General features: G+C 38.6%; 3 protein-coding genes and 1 pseudogene across 4 annotated transcripts; 2 read left to right on the forward strand and 2 right to left on the reverse strand.

Annotated features, from left to right (window-relative positions):
- Nucleotides 1-2,310: 2,310 nt before the first annotated feature.
- On the forward strand, nucleotides 2,311-7,779 carry LOC144633002 (uncharacterized). 2 transcript variants are annotated; one of them, XM_078491775.1, is made up of 3 exons: nucleotides 2,311-2,470; nucleotides 4,947-5,291; nucleotides 7,508-7,779. In XM_078491775.1, exon 2 carries the CDS (start codon nucleotides 4,953-4,955, stop codon nucleotides 5,259-5,261), a length of 309 nt encoding a protein of 102 aa, XP_078347901.1. In that variant the 5' UTR covers nucleotides 2,311-2,470; nucleotides 4,947-4,952; the 3' UTR covers nucleotides 5,262-5,291; nucleotides 7,508-7,779. The 2 variants fall into 2 exon arrangements, with proteins under 2 accessions (XP_078347901.1, XP_078347900.1); XM_078491774.1 differs by lacking the exon at nucleotides 2,311-2,470 and having other exon boundaries at nucleotides 4,856-5,291.
- A 1,831-nt stretch (nucleotides 7,780-9,610) lies between these two features.
- Nucleotides 9,611-11,613, forward strand: LOC144631865 (uncharacterized). The gene is made up of 4 exons (XM_078490450.1): nucleotides 9,611-9,765; nucleotides 10,337-10,799; nucleotides 10,895-10,963; nucleotides 11,345-11,613. Exons 2-4 carry the CDS (start codon nucleotides 10,343-10,345, stop codon nucleotides 11,392-11,394), a joined length of 576 nt encoding a protein of 191 aa, XP_078346576.1. The 5' UTR covers nucleotides 9,611-9,765; nucleotides 10,337-10,342; the 3' UTR covers nucleotides 11,395-11,613.
- Nucleotides 11,614-11,755: 142 nt separating this feature from the next.
- On the reverse strand, nucleotides 11,756-15,319 carry LOC144631839 (kelch-like protein 12). Its single transcript, XM_078490414.1, has 3 exons — nucleotides 15,110-15,319; nucleotides 14,027-14,287; nucleotides 11,756-12,952 (listed from the first exon to the last, which is right to left on the reverse strand). Exons 2-3 carry the CDS (start codon nucleotides 14,268-14,270, stop codon nucleotides 12,390-12,392), a joined length of 807 nt encoding a protein of 268 aa, XP_078346540.1. The 5' UTR covers nucleotides 14,271-14,287; nucleotides 15,110-15,319; the 3' UTR covers nucleotides 11,756-12,389.
- A 1,024-nt stretch (nucleotides 15,320-16,343) lies between these two features.
- On the reverse strand, nucleotides 16,344-20,177 carry LOC144631749 (uncharacterized; annotated as a pseudogene).
- Between the last annotated feature and the right edge of the window lie 4 nt (nucleotides 20,178-20,181).

The raw sequence follows: 20,181 nt of genomic DNA on the forward strand, positions 1-20,181 counted from the left end.
TGAATTAACTTTATTCGTGATTTCCCCACATTATTCTGCGTGATTTTGAGACGCGAGACCTCAAATAGTTTTTTCATTCGTAATCTGCACAAAGTGTAAATTGAACTTTGCATTGTCAGAAATATTGTTAAACTGCAAATAGCCTGCGAAGATTTTTTCAGCAAGGGATAAGCTCCGCCAAATTGGCGCCAGAGCGCGTGACTTGCGCGCGAAATGAATAAACAAATAATTTTGTATAGCGCTAATATTATATAAGTCATCAATGGGAAAACGTGTATGAATGAAGTAAAGATAGACTAAAACATGTATAAATAGTTTTCGGGAAAGTTTGTCAGAAAAAATGTTGTCAACAATTTAAGGTATTTTATTTAAAATCATGCCCATCCCAGCAAACTCTACATAGAAGACAGCCTCTAGATGCGGAAATCGCTGCTAATTGAGTGGCGGTCGTTGAAGTTTTCGTTGAATAAACTTGATTAGTTTCCTCACTTAAAATAAAACGTATTGTTTTAAAGTTAGTTTAATTAGCAAAGTTCTTTAATTAAAAAAAGACTTTAGCTTGCAAAACGTAGAATGGATTGAACGAGTTTTAGTTTTTTTAACTTTTGGAAGTTTTGTTTGTAAGAAGGAAAACGGGTGAAATTGTTTTTGCAAAAACAAAACAGTTACGTTGAAAAATATTCTGCCTGTTTTAATTTCATATATTACAGACTTTTATCTACGTGATTCATTAGTGTCGCGTGTTTTCTGAGCCAGAATTGTTGCTGTGGAAAGTTCAGTGATTACTTAAGATAAATCTTCATGTTCTGTGTTTTATTCTCCATTCGGACAACGCAGTTGAAGGTGCTCAACGAATTGAGACTTGCGAAACAAGACTTGGTAAAGACCTCCTTTTTTGTGGTAGGTTGAAATTGTAAATTGTTTTAGTCAGCAGAATCCTTTGTTTAGCATTGCAAGTAAACATATATCCCACCCATTAGATATTTATTTAAACTTAAATCAGCTTACGGTACGCCTCCTCGGCAAGAGGAAATTTACGCATACCGAGAGTAATAAGGTTCCTTATTCAAGGCGAAATGAGGCGCAGTGCTCGCGCAGAGAGTTCGATAAAGTTTACGTTTAGTATTTGACGTAACATTTTTGTAGACTTTTACTAGTAAAGAAAAAGAGTTTCCCAATCTTTAAACGCGCGCCCTCGAGCTATTGCGAAAATCCAATTTTTGGCAAACTGTTACGGTAAACGCATTTTGCAAGTTTAAAGTGGAAAAGAAATATAATAGGAAATTGAAAGAAAATGGGAAATAAGGAAGACCAAGTCAATATCGGAATAATTCTTGCTGAAATAGTTTCCATTGAGAGATATCTCAACATTTTGCCGAGTTTAACATATATTTTAATAGCCTTGGTTCGTTGTTATTTTTCTACCCCGGCTTGCCCCCATTCACAGAAATAAACTTAACATCCACCAAATGCGGTAATTAAGATGAAGCTAACCCTTTCGCCACTAAAGTTCCTTTTCTTTGTTTGTACTACGATGCTAGAAAACGTATACTTTGCTAGAGAAGCACTAACTTTACACTGAAGAGCTCTAGATTTCGATGACGTGTAAAAACTTTGGCGCGTGCGCATAAGGCAAAATTTGGACCTTTTTCTGGTTCACCCGTTCCAGTTTTTTCTTGCTCCTTTTCCTTTCGTTTTTCTTGGCTTTCTTATCTCGTTACCTTCTACTCTTCGCATTCTTGCTTCTAGATGGAAAGGTTTTGGTCTAATTATTGGTGATCCTTAGAAAGGAGACCTTGATCAATTATGGGTGTATTGGCCTCTTTTTGCACCAATTGTTCACCAAAAACTGCTCATGTATTTCGATTAGCTCTGACTGTCAGAATGCAGTCGATATTCAAAATGGACAGTCGTGTATGTATGTTTTTTAACATCAATATTATGCTCTTGCCAACGAAACATTACATCGAAGACAGCCTTCTAGATGTGAAAATCGCTACTAGTTGGGTGACGGTCGTTAAAGTTTTCGTTGAATAAACTTGACGAGTTTCCTCACTTATAATTAAACGTATTGTTTTAAAATTAGTTAAATTGGCAGAGTTCTTTAATTAAAAAATACTTAAGCGTGCAAAACGTAGAATGGATTGAGCGAGATTTAGTTTTTTGACTTTCGGATTTTTGTTTGTACGAAAGCAAAACGATTGAAATTGCTCTTGTTAAACAAAATTGGTCGAGTTGAAAATTATCTGCTTGTTTTAATTTCTTATATGAGTACTATTTTTTATCTACGTGATTCATCAGCGTCGCGGGTTTTCTGACCCAGGATCGTTGCTGTGGAGAAGTGAAATGATTACTTAAGATAATTCTTCATGTTCTGTGTTTTATTCTCCATTCGGACAACGCAGTTGAAGGTGCTCAACGAATTTTAGACCTGAGAAACAAGACCTGGTAAAAACCTCATATTCAAGTGGTAGGTTGAAATTGATCCAAATTCGTAATCAAAGTTAAGTACATCCTTAAGATCTTGCTCGAGAAGATGATCGTTTTAGTCAGCAGAAGCGTTGGTTTAGCATTACAAGTAAATGTATCCCGTTTAATAGTTGGTTGTTTAAGCTTACGGTGCGCGCTCGCGGGTAAGAAGAAAGTTGCACTTACGGAAAGTTAGTGAGGTACACCTTCAAGGGCAGATCGAAGTCGATGTTCGCGCAAAGAATTGGATGAAGTTTACGTTTAGTATTTGACGGAACATATTTTAGATTTTTGCTAGCAAAGGAAAATAGTTTCCAAATCTTTAAATGCCCTCGAGATATTGCGAAAATGCTCTTTTTCGACAAACTATTACAAAAAACGCATTCTGAAAAAAAAGAAAGTAATAATGAGACTAAGTCAATATATACTGAGTGTTGCTAGAGGCCGAATTTATTTATTTTATAACGTTTTGTGGATCCAGTCGAGTTGAAGTGACACATGCATGGAAATCAACCATGAAATAATCTCTGCTGAAATAGTTTGGATTGAGAGGTATCTAAACATTTTGCCTGGTTTATCATTCATTCTCTCTTGGTTCGATGTTATTTATGGGGGGGGGGGGGGGGGTGAATAGGCTCGCAGATCGACGGATTTGGCCTTAAAAAGCGCGCGGATTGCACTTTTGCGATAAATTGGGCGGATTCGCCGATGTCAGAGGCGGCGGAGCATTTTAGAACGTTGGGGGTTAAGACTGTTCCAAAAATACTCGGCAGGTTTTCATATTTGGAGCAACTTTTTGTTTTCTGAGCAGTTTTTAGACCGAAGATTTCCGAAGATTCGCCGATTGTTGTTCAAAGGCCATGCAAACGTTTCCGATCAGTTTTCGAACTTTTTCGAAGATAAACGAAATTTCCCGAAGACTTAGTTTTGAAGAAAAGCCCCAAAACGTGGGGCTTTCGAATCGAATCAGGAAAAAATAATGACAAATCAATATAATAAAAATTTGCGTTGTAACTTGTCGCCCGTTGATTATAACGTCGAGTAACCATGCAATTAAATATAAGCTAAATAAGGCAAAAATGGACAACTACAATACTGGGTTTATTTGTTTGTTTGTTTTTGCCAGTTTCGCAAGAAAAAGCTATTTTGCGAAAATAAAATAGTTTTTCAATCAATTATCATTAAAAAATATATTTTCTTGCTCAGGTTCGGAAAAGTCATGCCTAGTAAGTTTCAGATTTCTCAGTGCTGACTCGCGCCGTGTGACCGCGTTTGTCATGAACAAGTCCCGTTTCCGTGGAGAAGCTAATTAAAATTAAGTGAAAAGAACTGATTATAGAAAATGAATGCATTTACTGGCTGGGAAAATACGACACACTAGGCACAATCTGATTCGCTTGGCGCTTGTCAGTTTTAGAAAAGAAAGAAAGAATACCTTCGGTACTCCCTGGAGACTTGTAGGTTTTTTGTTCGTAACAACATTACAAATTAAATCAGTGCAGTCTACATTTTCTCTGCGGTCGTTTCTCTTCTTTTTTCTTCTACTGAAGTGAAAAACCAATCGCACGGTCGGGCTGATATTTGTAGTTTTTTTTCTTTAATATAATCAAAACAACTCAAGTTTAAAATCGCTCTGCTACTTTTCAGCCTCCGAGGTGAATTAGAAAATCCTCACAAGATGAAACAAAAAATTTCAAAATTTACCCAAGATCCTCTAGTAATTCTACTTCAAATCATATTGCGACCGGTTATTATAAACAGGGGAAATAGTTGCTGCCATAAGGTAGATAGATGGTCAGTGATTTTTATGCAGGGAAAGGTAAAGTGGGGGGGGGGGGGATGCTACAAAGTAAGCAACAAAAGAATTGGATAAGGGAGGGGAAGGTCAGCAAAAATTTGCTTCACTAAGGGGAGGGTCAGGAGAATTTTAACCTGGCCTCTCTCAATTTGCACCAGCTTTCTCCCTCTAAATAATAAAGCGTCCCTTAGTTCAGGAGACTGCGGACTGAAAGGTCTGTAATTTTCTTCCATGTTTGAGCGGGAAGCAAGAAAGGAGAGGAAGCGAAGACAAAACATAAATGTGGTTGGCGCAGTTTAATTTGAGCGCGCTGCTCTGTCAACCACGAAAAATATAGGTTCAAAATAGATTAATTAACAACTATTCACCAAATTGGAGGTTTCTAGTGACGGATATTGAGGTTAATAGCTGTTTTAGTATATACTAAAACAGTGAGATAAAATAACCCAAAGAAGACGATTTCAACTCATTTATTCCTGCGAGTGATTACAATTTTGATCGGAGGTGAATGGCAAAGGATTTCCGGAGTTTGAGTAGCCAATCAGAGCGCGCCAACAACGCTATTCACTGTTTTAGTCTATCAACACAAATATCGATGTTAGCTTCAATAGGTATCAAAATAAGGAGCACCACAAAAATAAATTGTTAATGGTATTGTTTCCTGGTATTTTTAAACTAGATCAAAATGAAGGATTGTGTGAAGATTTTCTTGCTTTTGTTTGTACTGTCGGTGGGAAAAGCGGACCCTTTGCCAGGGCTAGGAGACGACTTGACAACGCTTGGCGTAGCACTGGAGGGGAAAGGCACGACAGATGAGGGCGCTGAAATGCCAAATGAAGAGGAAGGACTTGACGAGGCAGAATTTGACGAAACAGAATCTGACGAGGGTGAGAATGAAATTTTGCAAGCACTCAAGAACGATCCAGAATTTGACGAGGGAGACGAATTGCCCGAAGAAATTAAGAAAGCTTTGAAACTGAAAGTTTATTTGTGAAGCCGCACTGTAACCCAGCGGTCCATGAAGGTAGGAAGTAACCCACATTTTTCTTGTTTTTGAACAATAACCCACCACTCGACATACAGTAAAAACCCGCGAGTAAGAACCTTATAGGCCATTTCCGAGTTACCCTTTGCCTCTGTTTCAAACCGAGTTTACGTGCGAAACCATTCAAATGAAAATGAGTTAGATTTGCATGAAAATGGATCTGTAGGTAAAACTCATTTTCATATGAATGATTTCGCACTTAGACTCGTTTTGAAACAGAGGTGAAGAGTAACTCGGAAATGGCCTATTTTTCCAGGTTGGCCTAAACAGGTTCTTACATAAAGAGACTACGAGCAGTCCCTATTTTTTCGCAGAGTCCGTCGAGCTCGAAGCGAACTTTTTTTTCGAAAAGTTCGTCGAAAAAAAATTTCGCTTCAAGCTCGACGAACAGTGCGAAAAAATAGGTATTAAAAGTTCAAGCAAGCAAACCGTGTACGATCTCCTACCGGTATACGTTGGATCAACTGAGTGATCTAATCGGTTTGACACATAGAAAACTGAAATTGAAGAAGCAGAGACCGATACAACGTAGAATGAGAGAGTTAGTCTTGTACTATATTTCGGCTGGCCAAACCAGCCTTCTTCAGGTACAATGAAGTTTACATTGGCTATGTTTAAATTTATATGGTGATAATGATATCTTACGAAATACCGGAAATACGTAAAACTAAATACAGGAAATATGTAAACAGTGTACTAGTATAAAACAAAAAATTTAAAATATGCCAAGCTTCAAAAATAACAACATAATAATATACAGCTATTTCAAATAACGTTGTCAGATCAAAGCTCAAAGCTAAAAGACAAGACCGAATGGTGGTCTGGGTATTCACTGGAAATTTGCATATTGGCCTATAGGTATTTTACAAGTTTGTATTTTTGCACGTGAAGATTCTAATTCGTGAATTTGTTTTTCTCTCAGGAGGCCTTTTCTGTAGCTTGCTTTCACTGTCGAGCAGCTTTGAGTTTTGAAAAGTCTTTTTAAATTTAGTGTAGCAAATATTAGGTACCTTGTTCATACAGGTCTGAAGAGAAAGAAAACGTGCAAATTCGTGTTTGTCATGTCATTATATCACATTAGTATTCAGCACGTGCAGTTGCTCTCCTCTTTGACCCATACTACCTATCGGCCTTGTCTTTAGCTTTTTTTTCCGACAACGTTAATTGAAATAGCTGTAAGTAAACAAACTAATAGGTTTCTTCGCGTATGTTAAGGCTATATGAAAAAATAGGGACTGCTCGTAGTCTATTACATAAATGATAGTTAAGACAAATTTAGGCTACTTAGGTTCTTCATAGGTTCTTTTTCATGAAGAAAAATTAACATTGTTGCTAAAAGAACTTTTAAAAGCATTGACCTTTTTACTTGTATAAAAATTCAATACAAAATAATTGTTTATGTAAAAATGAAGCACTTATCATTCAGAACAAAACATTATATCAAGTACAGTAATGCCGTGTCCAAACTTATTTTCCCAAAAGTTAACATTTTTAATCAATTTTAGAAAAGAAGAACCTGTTTCTAAATTCTTATTGTAATTTAATAGATTCTTATAAAAATGGGGTCTATTTTGTAAATTTTAGTCTTACAGGTTCTTAAATGTTAGGTTCTTACTCGAGTGTTTCCGTTTACTGTATTACATTTCTCAGTGATGATGCAGATTATTCCACTACAGGCATTCCTGTTGGAGGTGGCGTATTCAAGAACCGATAAAATTACCTGTAAATTCTCCATAAGCTCTTCCCTCCCGTGCCCACATAAAAAATTCCAATAGCTTTCATTTGAATGGACATGAAAGTCATGTTCAATAACTTTTTGAAATTACACACTACCGTCTCATACTTTACTGCGTCTAGGTTAAGACTGAGTTCTAGCCTAGTGGCCCATCAGGCCAGAGCTTGTCCCAGTTTCCGTAGTATAAAGCGACTAGGAGTATTTCTACTCCCCCTGAATGGGATGCTAGTCCATCGCAGGGTTACCCCCAGCGGTAAATTCGCCAGTACCCATTTATACACTGGGGCGGAGAGAGGCACTGAGAATAACGCGTCTTGCCCAAGAACACAACGCAGTGCTCAGGGCCAGGGCTCGATCCCGGACCATTAGATCCGGAGTCCAGCGCACTAACCATTAGGCCACCGCGCCTTCCATTACATTTAACTCATCACCTTCTTTACAATTTTTGTTTCTTTGCAAGGACCGTAAGGGTACTGTGAAGCTTGGGGATATTACAGCAACAAGTTCTTGCCAACATTAGCCTCTGGACTCTCTAATTCGTCGTTTATTACACAGACGGACTGGTGCTGGTGATTTTGTAGTTTAGCGAGGGGAAACACTTCGTTGGCGACATTTCAAATTTGGGGTCGAATTAAAAAAAGAAGTTTTGCATATATCTGATGTAAGCTAATAATGCTATGATCACTCACGTTGGTTGTAATAATTAGCATTATAATAAAGATTGTGCAACACTGAAAAGAGGTTGTTCTGTGATTTTCCATTGACAGAATGAACAAATTTTTCAATCAAAATAACCCTACTTCCCCCACCCAAAAAAAAACACCTCAGTGAAGGTTTTCCCTATATCTTTTACTGTACTCAAACTCATGGGATACCCATCCTTTTATATGGACCTACCTACAGCCTGGAAAAGGAATCCCTCTCGAGCGGAGCCTCCCGGAGTACCCCCTGCCTACCTTGAAGGGGAGTGGGGGGGGGGGGGGGGGAGAGACAGCCTTCTAGATGTTGAAATCGTTGCTAATTGCAAAGTAAAATATAAAGATGTTTGAGTGACGGTCGTTAGCCTTTAGCGTTGAATAATCTCGACAAGTTTCTTCACTAATGACTAAAGTATTGTTTTAAAATCAGTTTCATCAGCAGCGTTCTTGAATTAGAATAAACATGTTGTTCCGAGCGAAAGTGTTTTTTTAATTTTCCGATTTTGGTTGTAAGAAAGGAGAACGGGTAAAATTGATCTCGTAAAAAGGATAAAAACTGGCTGAGTTGAAAATTATTCTGCCTATTTTACTTTCTTATTGTTATCTAAGTGATTTATAGTGGTCGCGTGTTTTCTGAGCCAGAACTGTTGCTGTGGGGAAACGAAATGATTACTTAAAATAAGTCTTCATGTTGTTTGCTTTATTCTTCATTCGGACAACGCAACTGACGGTGCTCGACAAACTTTAGATTTGCGAAACAAGACCTTCATATATTTGTGGTAGGTTGAAATTGATCTATATCTTCGTTATTAAAGTTAATTAACTTAAGTATACCCCCTAAATAATGATTGTTAGAATAAGCAAGAAGCCTTGGTTTATTTGAAAATGTACTCGACCGTTGGTACTGCGTTTTGTTTAGCTTACGGTCACCGCACTCGGAAAGAGGAAAGTTAACGTTGCTTAAACCAAATGCAAAAGTAAGTACAGTACACCTTCAAGGACAGAATGAAGAAGGGGCTTGCGCGAAGATTTGGATGAAGTCAGAAGTCCATAAAAGCTAAATATCATCCGGTGACGAACATTTTTCAAGGCAGCGCAAAGAGTTTTTAATTAGCGTGTGCTATCACGAGAAACACTTTTGATAAACTTTCACGGTAAACGCATTTCAAGTTGCAAGTTTGAACTGAAAAAGAATTTAAAGAAGTAAGGAAGAACAAGGCGATTCTTACCAATATGTTATTGCTTATTATGGAAACTTATAATGGAAATCAATGACGGAATAGGCTTTTGCTGACAAGGTTTCGATTGCGACATATCTCAACGTTTTCATTTATCGTATGTATTTTCTGTCTTGGTTCACTTTTCTAACCCAGCCTGTATGCCATTCACATATTTTCCTTTTTTTTATTTGGTTTCGTTGGTGTACGAACTGATAATCAGAAATCTAAATTGAAATGTGTTTTCAGCAAAAAATATTAAATCGGAAAAAAAGACAACGAAAATTTGCATTTTTACTTGTAACCCGGCATTTGACATGAGTTGAAAAACAAGAAATTATATGAAAGAAAATTGTAAAACCATTGTTTACAACGTGTTTATAGAATAAGCTGAATTAAATATAAGCTCAAGTAACTGGCAGGGATGAAATACTTAAATATTGGATTTGTTTGTTTGTCAGTTTGTTTTTGTTTTTCCCGTTGCGCAAAAAAGCAATTTTATGAAAATAAACTAGTTTTTCCATCATGTATTATAAGTAATATATTTCCATGCGCTGGTCGATATTGAAAATTTTAAATCCTTTTAATGATATTTCTGCTGACTCGCGCCGCGTGACTGCGTTTTTCTTGAACAAGTCCCGTTTCCGTGGAGAAGCTAAAACAAGTGAAAGGACATAAAATAAGGAAATTAATGCATTAACAGGTTGGGAAAATACGACACAACATAGGCACAACTTGATTCGCCTGTCGCGCGTCAGTTTTACACAAGAAAGAAAGGTTGTCTTCGGTACTGGAGACTTGTGGTAGGTTTGTTCATTGCGAGTGCCGCTTACATTTTCTCTGCTTTCGCTAAAAGTCCTTTTACACCGGACTAAAACGAACTAAGTCCGATATTCGTAACGAGTTTGTAGTATAGCTTTTCTTCAATATAATTGAAACACCTCAAACAAATTGAAAATTACTCTTGCATCTTTTCAGCCTCGGAGGTAAATTAGGAAAAAAAAAAAAGAATTTAAAATTTTAAAATTTACCCAAGATCTTCTGCGTAATTCTAGCTAAAATCATCAGCATATTATTTATGCTAAGTTACGGAGGCTTTCAGCGTTAATTTTTGTCACCGGTTTTAATTCTGGAGACTGACAAAGAGTTCATAATTTTCTCCCCTGTTTGAGAGGGAAGAAAGAAATTAAAAGGAGAGGAAAAAATGTAATTTATTTTAATATGGCTGGCGCTCAATTTTTGCTCGCGTTATTGTCTCAACGAGGAAATACAGATTCAAATTAGACGCAAATATTAATTTTAGATACAGTAGTATTTAGAATAGGAACATGGTTAATGGTGTTGTTTCCTGGTATTTTTTTTTTAAAAAAATAGATCAAAATGAAGAATTTTGTGAAGATCATCTTGCTTCTGTTTGTACTGTCGGTTGCAAAAGCAAACCCTGTGTGGAGGGACGACGTATGGCAAAATGACGAGGGAGAGAAACAGTTTGTCGAGGCAGTGTCCTTCGACGAGGGAGACTGGGACGAGGAATTGTTTGACGAGGAAGATGACGAGGCATGGGACGAGGAAGACGAGGACGAGGAAGAGTGGGACGAGGAAGATTGGGACGAGGAAGATTGGGACGAGGACGAGGATAACTGGGACGAGGAAGTGTTTGACGAGGACGAGGACTGGGACGATGAATGGGACAAGGAAGAGGATTCGGAAAACGACGACGATGATTCGGAAAACGACGAGCCTGAGGATGAAATCCCGGAAGTCAAAGATGAAGTTACGGAAGATTTAGAAGAAGACGAAGGCGAAGGCGAAGACGAAGGCGCAGCGCCAGGCGATGGTAATGGCAATGAAGATAGCTAGAAACCCACTTTTTTCCTTTTTTTCTCGAAAAAATAACTTATCATCTGATTCATTTCATTTCTAACAATGCAGATGATACCGCCGCAGATATTCCTGCCGGAGACGACGACTTCGAGAACGCACTTCAGCGTCTTAAGAGAGGTGAGAATTAATAAAATTATCACCCCCCCCCCCCCGTCTCTCCTGCACCCAGAAACTTTACCAATAGCTTTCATTTAAATAGTAAACAACTGGGGTATAACGAACCATATAAGTTAGAAGTTAGAACAACCAGTGTACAGCACCACATGAAAGTACTGCGTGCCCCATAGCTTTTGAATGATCACACACTATAGGGTTTCAGATACGCAGACATAAGGCTAACATGACTACGACATGAAAGTCCTGTTGAATAATTTTTGAAGTCACATACTATGATTTGTCAACTTTACTTTACTCATGTACGACCTATTGGCAAAACAATGTTTGTTGTTGTTGTGTACATTTAACTCACCTTCTTTATAATTTTGTTTCATTTCAAAGACCTGACTGTGATGGAGACCAAGCTTGAGGATATGGCACATGCAGCATAAAGTGTCTGCCAACATCAGCCTCTGGAGTCACTAAGTCGTCGTTTATGACATGGAAGGGTGCTGTTTATTCTGTAGTTTGGAGCGGGGAAAGACTTTGTTGGCGATATTTCTGCGCTAACTGAATTTTGGGGCAAATTATAAAATTTTGAGCTAATTTAACTGATGGAAGCTACTGTACTTTTTAACATTGAAATAAAGCTTGTGCAATTCTGGAAAAAAGTTATTGTGCAAATGGCGGATGTTTCGTTGCTCATTATGACACGTTTAATAACAGTATCTGTATTACTTGAAGCACTTCTTTGTTCGCGGTTCTGAAGCAATTTACTCTATTTTTGTCTTGCTTGCTAATTGTCGGAGGAAAGGAGAGGGGGTGATCTATAGGTGGTTTTTACTGTCATGCCGCGAAAAAAAAAATTCAAAACTATTGAGTAAAAAAAGTCAAGAATATTACAGGTTGTAAAAACTACTATAGTATTTGTCAAAGACTCAGGTCTGTACGTTATTCTTACTCGAGTTATCTATCAAAATGTTTCACGCAAATTTAGAGAGCACAGTATGGAAACGCCTTGTTGGAGACCAACTGCTTGAGCTCCAACATGGCGGCCAAAAATCAACAAAAACATCTGGCATTCACTTCTGCTACAAGAAGCGGTCAGATCACCATCATGAACAAGTAAACATTTAGATGTTTTTTTTTATCAATTAATTAACATGGACCCGCTTTAAAAGACATCGGTGCCACGTCTCTGTAAACAAAACTTCATGCTTGATCCAAAACGATACTCAACACTACTGACAACCTTGTTTATAAAGAAAAGAAAACGTCTTCAAAGTAGAAAGCGGCCTTTTTTCGGGTAAAGGAGTGTCCAACCTCGTTCCCAGGGTCTATTTGGCGGGAAGGGAACGAGGTTGAGTGCAGTGTTGAGTGGTGTCTTCCACTCCCACCTTGGACAAGGGCTAACTAAGAACGAAACCTGAAAGTCGTTCCACAATGTTTAACTTGTCGCTGTTGAGTTTTTGCATTGTCGCGCTGTTCTGTTACAATGTTCAAGGTCAAACAACTTTTTCAACTGTGTTCTGAAATCCCAGTATTCCAACTCGCAATCCGCATATTGAACTCGTCTTCTGCAACACTTGCACGAAAGTTTGAATCGCTCATTCACACCACACCGGTGAACTTCATAGTTATCGCACTCAGTTGTCTGAACTTTCTCGGCGACTCTTTTGTACACTCCGTTAACGAGGCTCGAACATGTGTTGACATACTCGGCAAGAGTCTTTTCTAGTTCCTGTGTTCGTGCCTTGCAGATTTCTAATTTAGTTTTATCGGGAAGCTCCTTGAAAAACTCGTCGTTCTCCAAAGAACTCAAAGGCAAATATTTGCTTTCTTGGAGTGTTTCTTTTAGGAGAGTATCGAGACTAAACTTCTCTGCAATCATGTAAAACTTGACGCAGTTTGTGTCGTACACGTTGCGAGAGAGATATTCGCAACATAACTCCTTGACTCGTTCCATTTGATACTCTTCGGCAAGTTCCAGGAGAAATTGACAGTTTTCAGCTGAAAGGGAAAAATGAAAAAGCCATTTTCTAGTTGCATTTTACCTCTTTCTTAGAACGAGTCCTGGTTCATAACCTTTGATATGGAAATGGTTGGCATGACAATAAATGTTCAAGTAAAACTCAGTCCCATATGACAGATTGTGCACTACCCTTAGAAAACAAATCTGTTTTAAACATTGTTTAAAAAGTCTTTTAGTCTATTTAAAGACTAGAGCGGTTTTCACTTGAGTGTCGAAAGTTAATTGCGTTTGATTTGGTTTTGCATTACTACGCTTAGTGATTGGCTTAAAAATCTCGCGCCACTTTCTCAGCCAATCAGAACTAAAACCAAAACCAATCGTAACTCGCTCGCGCACGTTTTCCCGCGCTTCGTGCCGGCTACACTTAGTGTATTTGCTTCGAGTTTTGATTGGTTCACTGGATTGTCTGTGTTCTTTGTGATTGGCCAGAGTAATAACTTTGGTTTTGGTTTTACGACACTCAATTGAAAACTGCTCTATTTACCCAAAAATTGCATTACCGATTAAAACCACTCAAGTCGAAGCAAAAATCATATAACCGGAGGAAAGTGCGCGAAAACGTGCGTGTGAATTCGAATGAAATTTTAAGAGGTTTAATGAAGGGGTAGAAGATCGAAAATTATTTTTGGATCGCCACCAGACAGTTGACCGCCACGAAAGAGCACTCCAGGTTATCAGGAGACCGCTTTGGTGTCCATCTACTAATTTTTAACTTCATATTTTAATTTTAAAGCTAAATGAAATCTTCAATATTTCTTATTTCTCTAAATTTTACAAATTAATCCTTTGAGAAACTGAAAACTTTTTCCTTCAAAACATCCCCAAAAATCACAAGGAAAATAACAAAACACCCCAAAACATAGATTTACATGTAATATGAGAGGAGCAGCGCGTTTTTGCAAACCCATGTTAAGTGGCGCAAAAATGGCATTCATGTATACCGGCTCCCGCCTTAACCGCAATTAATCTTATTTACGCCTGAGAAAAGGGAGGAAAATGAAGGGGTGATGGGCGTTTGGTAGGGGTGGGTGTTTGCAGTGAAGAGGAGCTACCTGTTATTTGTTGTCCCTTCCCGTGTGAGTAGACGATCTTGAGCAGCACTTCAACCTCCTCCGCCTTTTTGCCGGGTAACGCTATCTCCTTGGCATCTTTCTCCGCGAATTCGGACGTAAACATTTTCTCGAATACTGGGGACCACATCGACAAGGTGCTTCTGTGCACGTGGAATTTGGTCCCCTCTGCGGACAGCACCACATCACTGAAGTGCCAGGGCTGGGAGAAGTCAGGGTTATACATCGGCTGGCTTGTCAGACCTGTCAGTCAGATAATAATCAAACCAGATGAGTTTATAAATTCAGTATGTTAAATAGTTTCGTTGTGTAAGGCTTCCTCAGAAGTTTTTCTCCTCTACCCACCTTAACCAAGATCTTGGACAACTGAAATGTAAAATTAAGACCACTCCCCCCCCTCCTCATTTCAAAGAACGAAAAAAATATGGCACAGTTTGGTTTCAGCACGAATTCGTTTATTGATTCGGGGGAAAAGGGGGGGGGGGTTCATTTCTCTTTTTATTTCGCCCAAGATTGTGATCTTGGACAATTAAATTAAGAATTCCCATCCATTTCACTGATGGAAAAAATGGCGCGATTTGGTTTTACTCGAATTCATCATCGATTCGTGGGAAGGGGGACTCCTCCCACCCTCACCCCATCACCCCCCCCCCCATCTTGTCTTGTCTTGGTGCGACGCTGAATCGAAGGGATAATAAACATGGGATAACTTTTACAATCGTTGAGTTATCCTTTTTATCACGCACGTGGTGGGCAGATTTAAAATCAAATGGAGTGATACAAATTAAATAAACAGAGCAAGTCCCAAGGAAACACAAAAATTAGGTATAAAACACAAAGTTTCTCAGTACTAAAGAAAATTTGTGCTTGAGCTGGTCCGTTATATTTACATAAAGCAGTATTAAATAAGTTAACGCAGTGATGGAAACTTCCAGATCAGCTCATGTTACGCCTAGAAGCAAAGATGATGAATTCGAAGAAAAAACGCGAAGTTCAAAGGCTTACAGAAGGAAACTTGAACAGAAGCGATTCGATATAAACTGTACACAAATAAAATATACCTACCGGGATTTTGCTATGTACCGGAAAACTTTCACCGGTTGCAAGAAAGGCAAGCGACGAGACCAGTCTATGGATTCAACTAGAGTTGTGATCTGGCTTCCAAAAATATTACGTGAGAAAGCTTTGAAGCGACGAATGCTTATCTAGACACAAATTCAGTAAACAGACACAAAGAAATTATTTATGCTAAGCCTGACACAAAGCTAACACTGCTGTCACGCACTTTTGCCTTTTCAGAATAAATAAATCTGTCAATCAAAATAAACCTATTGTCCTAATATAATTGATTAATTATGCAAATCATGACTCTCAGTTGTCCGATCCAACACAGATAAGTAAACGTCAGTACATTTGGCAGGGTACCGCACGCGCTTAGCTTCAATGCCAAAAAAAAAACCCACAAGACACGTTCTGGGACTTGTTTCACTAAGGTCCACTAAGGGCGTTCAGGAAAGATCGAGAAAGCAAATATTTTTAGCTGCCTACAATCGCAGACGAAAAAGTGGCACTGTCTTAACCTCCCCCTCCCCTCCCCCAATGCAATGTTGATTTCTCTATCCATCCAACCGCTGTGTTGGCAGCCCGGGGAGGGGTACTCCCTATAGGGTACTATACGGGGGAGGCCCTGCCTAAAATTGGTATTTTTAAGGCTGTAGTGTAGTCTAGTGTAGGTATATACATGTAAAAGGGTAGGGATTTCACGTATTGAGATATACGAAAGAGTAGAGAAAACTGTTATTTAGGTGTTTAAGGTATCCCGGGGTATCACGGAAGGAAAATTGGCGTTTTCGTTGGTGCAAACCATCCATGGTAACCCCAATAAAGTATATATTTTCTGAAAGCTTATTAAATAAAGATTGTAATTTTGTATTTTGTTTTGATCATATAGACTATAATAAGCAACGTCAGTATTTTGTTTGTAATTATGATGTTGTGCAACATTAGGTTTTTTTGGGAACACATTTACGTGAGAGCCTAAACTTTTGTGTTGAATTTGATCTACATCAGAATATTTGGTCTAAAAAACGGTGTCACTGATTTTTCTTTTCTTGCTCCATTATATTTTTATAAATTTACTTTAAAATGGCGTTTTTAGGTCTACTTTAGGATTAAAAATTCATAAAAAATAATGTTTAAAGTATCTTAATGTACAGAACCACCGAATAGTCAATTAAGGATTTTATGTAAGGGGTAGTTTTAAAAAGTGTTATAGAACACTTAAAAAATTGTACCAAAATAAATGTCTCACCTTTCCTTTATCTATAAATTGATGACTGTAGCCTAGCATAAGAGTTACAAAACAACTGAAAATACCACAGCCTTTGTATATATATATTTATACCATGCCATAGAAAATACAGCCAATCAGAATACAGGAAAGCCGTTGTATATTCGACGGTATTCAACCCAACCTTCCCATAGTGCGCTGCGACTGTATTCTCGACGAAATTTAGAAATGGTATTTTCTATGGCATGGTATTAAATAGTTACACAACACTTTCTCGTGGGATACTATGAAATATCCCACTTGTCACTTCTATTTTCTCGGTATACATACGAGCCTTTAGGCGAGTGTGTATGTCAAGAAAATACAAGTGACAAGTGGGATATTCCATAGTATACCACTCGAAAGCGTTGCATAACTAGTATGTATGAGCTAGCAATAAAATGGTATTGTGTGTTACAAATATAGAATAAATAAATTTTATGTAAATTAATTTAAAATTCTTATTTTTAAGTTTTGTTACAGCTATGAATAAATTTTTAATTGTTATTGTTATGTTGTATTTCCTGTTTATTTTTTTGCAAATATGCACCTTTGATGAGCCTGTAAATTTGACAAAATACACCTTTAACCTTACAATTACTAGTAAGTAAACACACGTGTAATTTACTTAAATTGTTGACAATAATTTGTTCAATGAAATATTTAAAATCTTCTAATGGCTCTATTTTCTTGCAGCTTTTCTAACCAGCAAGAACATTAAGGAACTTTCAAATTCCATTATTATTCCGTTACCCTCTCTTTACATGCAAAGAGGGTGGCACAGAATTTTATTCCTGGCTGGAGAGAAGCACTGTGTCTAGCCCGACCAATAAAACAAACACAGTGACCCTGGCCAGTACATGTACCCGGGGGGGGGGGGGTACTCCCTATAATGGCCTATACAGGGAGGCTCCGCCCAAAAGGGGTACCTTTTTCAGGCTTCAGGTATATAAAAGGGTAGGGATTTCATGAGTTTAAGTATATGAAAGGGTATGGAAATCTGTCATTTGGCTATTTAAAAGGGCCTTTTATTAAAATTTTTCGAACAGACGCAATTTATGGCTGTATTATTTTAATTTATTAAGAGCTACATAAAAATGACAAGAAAACGTCCTATTTTAAGTACACCCCACGTCTCTTAGGTATATGAAAGGGGTACCTTTTTCAGTTAAAGGTATACGAAAGGGGTACAATTTCTGTCAAAAATGGTATATAAAAGGGTAAGGGGTTAGAACTTGGGGCGGAGCCTCCCCGTATAAAACTTTTTTTTGATTGCCCCCCCCCCCCCCCCGGGTACATGTACTTCAATAGGACTGCTCGATCGAGTCTTATGTGTTAGTCATTAGGCCACTGAGTCTCCTAGTCAGCCCAAAAGGGTTAAATAAAGGTATAAAAGTGACAGAACAGAGGGGGTATAGGGCTTGGTCTAGATGGACAGCTATTTCATGGTGTTTGATATAGGGTATTTTCGGGCCTTATTTTCAACAGGCTGAGGTTCACTGTGTTCGTTATGGGTGTAATTTGCACTTCCACTTGCAACTCCCTTTTTTCTCTTTTTTTATGGAGTAACCCACTCCCTCCACAACCCACTCCAATGAGATTGGAAGGAAAGTGCTGTCACTGTGCAAATTAAGCTGATTCCATAATGGAAGGGTCAACATCACTTCCATAGTCAAAATAGTTCTCTCTCACAGTTGATTTTGCATCATCTTTAACATCTTCACCAGTCTTGGTGTCAGTGTTTTCTTGTTCTGGGTCACTGTCACACAGACCAAGTACATCAAGGTCTGAAGCAATCTTTTTAGCTTGTTCTTTTGTCAGATATGCACTGCCTGGCCTCGCTGAAGAAGGCCGAGCTGTTGCTGGCCTCGCAGAAGGTGGCCTTGCAGATGTAGGCCTTGTCAACTTGAGCTTGTTAGCAGAAGAATTCCCTGCTGTTAAAGATGAATCTACAGTTTGTAACTGGCCGGGCTTGTCAACATTTGTATCCAAACCTTTTCCAGCTTCTCTAAGCTTCTTTATCTCTGAATCAAGAATATCTTTAACCTTTTCAATCGATGGCTTCAGTTCATTATATTTTTCATCAACTTCACAGATGCAAACCATGGGCTCTTCGGAAGATTTTCCATCTTCCGCATCACCATTGTTCGTTGCCTGACAAGATGCACTGGCAGTTCCGTCGGTAACATGACTTTCTGGATAGTCACAGCCTTGTGGTTCAGGTCTGGGTTTTTTGCTTAATACCCATCGGTATGGATTGCTTTTCTTTGTTTTAGAGATATCTGACGGGGGAGGGGGTGGTGAGCGCGAGACATTCTTCAAACCTGTATCAACCTGTTTTCTTGGCGACAATATTTTCTCTACTCTTTTCTTTCCAAGCTCTTTAATAACAGCCCCTAGATGTGTATCTATCAAGTCTCTTTTCTTTTGTATCGTTCTCTCTTTGTCTGCATCACGTTTAACTCGCAACCATTGATCATAACTTAATGACTGCATTTGTTTGGTTTCCTTGTTGGATTCACTTGTTGTGGTTTGTGTAGCAGGATTTTTTGATGACCTTTCTCTTGATGTCTTTGGTCTCTTATTGGCTGTTTTAGGTCGAGAGGATGATACATTCTCTGTGCGATCAACAGCGCTCTTAGGTCGACGTTTGACGTGATTTGCTGAGTTTTGCGCAGTGTTTGAATCACCCTTGGTATCAAGATCTGTTTTCTCCTTACTGGAAAGTTTATCTGCAGAATCATTAGAAGAGGCCATAGGTGGGTTGGCCGTTGGGATTGCACCATTCACAGGATTGCTTTCATTCTCATGTCCATTTCCTGTCATGTGACCAGCTGAAGGCTTTGCACACTGAAAACTCCTCAGAACTCTGTACTCAGGGGGTGGTTGTGGGGAAGGAGCACCTTGTGAGATGGAATCTTCTTGGTGAGGTGCGACCTTGGTGCGGCTTTTTCTAAATGCCATTCTAGCCTCTTTGTGTTTTCTTTTCAGCCATTCCCCAACCCTTTCATTAGATTCTTCAGCCTTCTCTGCTTGAATTGGAGCCTCTTCTTCCAGGGCGGCCCTTTTAGCTCGCTTCTCCTTCCGTTCTAGCTTTCTTTGCTTACGGGCCACAATAGCCTTTTTATGAAGCCAAGCTTGTAAGATTGGGTTATCAGTTTCTTTAAGCTGGTGCTCTGATCTGAAGCTCTTTCTTGTCCCATCAGAATTTTTCACTTTGCTTAGTTTGTGATCAGTTTCACTGTCCTGTTGTACATGATCTTTCTTTCTCATCTTTAGAAAGCGATTTGCTTTGATTCTTTTTCTTCTTTAACGCTGTAGATTTTTTCTTTTTCTCTCCTTCCTCGTCGCTTATCCATTCAGTTTCCTCAGGCAATGGAAAGAGGGGGAAGGAAGATAATCTTGTCTGACAACTTTTACTCTTGCATGTTTTCTTGAACAACACGGGGTATTTGCCAATAGGACTAGCGTTGTCGTGGCCTTTTTTATCGGATTCTGTCTGAGAGCTGCCATCACTCTTTGCAGACGCCTCGGTTGAGTATTTCTTTCCATCGTTTTCCTTGTCGCTGGCGGAGTCTTCAAGAATTTGCTTCAAGAATTGAAATTTCTCCTTTCTTCTTGATTTCGGCATCATTACAAATCTTGGATAAATGGATGTATTCTTCGCAGTTTTAAAAGCAGCTTACAGTATTTAAGTTAGTAGCAGCTAGCTCTAAATGTTTCAATTCATATTCTATCATTCTTCTTTCAAATTTGAGCCTTGAGGAATAGAATCACGCATCGGCACAAATACAAAACATGGCGACCA

Source organism: Oculina patagonica, chromosome 12, assembly GCF_052425735.1.
Source record: "Oculina patagonica isolate OP01 chromosome 12, crgOcupat, whole genome shotgun sequence".
NCBI lineage: Eukaryota > Metazoa > Cnidaria > Anthozoa > Scleractinia > Oculinidae > Oculina > Oculina patagonica.

What these genes read in the sequence shown, in the direction of transcription:
- LOC144633002 (XM_078491775.1), top strand. Translation starts at nt 4,953, where the DNA reads ATGAAGGATTGTGTGAAGATTTTCTTGCTTTTGTTTGTACTGTCGGTG.
- LOC144631839 (XM_078490414.1), bottom strand. Translation starts at nt 14,270, where the DNA reads ATGTATAACCCTGACTTCTCCCAGCCCTGGCACTTCAGTGATGTGGTG. An exon ending in GAAGGGACAACAAATAACAG is followed by an intron (nt 12,953 to 14,026) that starts GTAGCTCCTCTT and finishes TTTCCCTTTCAG; the next exon opens with CTGAAAACTGTCAATTTCTC.
- LOC144631865 (XM_078490450.1), top strand. Translation starts at nt 10,343, where the DNA reads ATGAAGAATTTTGTGAAGATCATCTTGCTTCTGTTTGTACTGTCGGTT. An exon ending in AGGCGCAGCGCCAGGCGATG is followed by an intron (nt 10,800 to 10,894) that starts GTAATGGCAATG and finishes CTAACAATGCAG; the next exon opens with ATGATACCGCCGCAGATATT. An exon ending in ACTTCAGCGTCTTAAGAGAG is followed by an intron (nt 10,964 to 11,344) that starts GTGAGAATTAAT and finishes TTCATTTCAAAG; the next exon opens with ACCTGACTGTGATGGAGACC.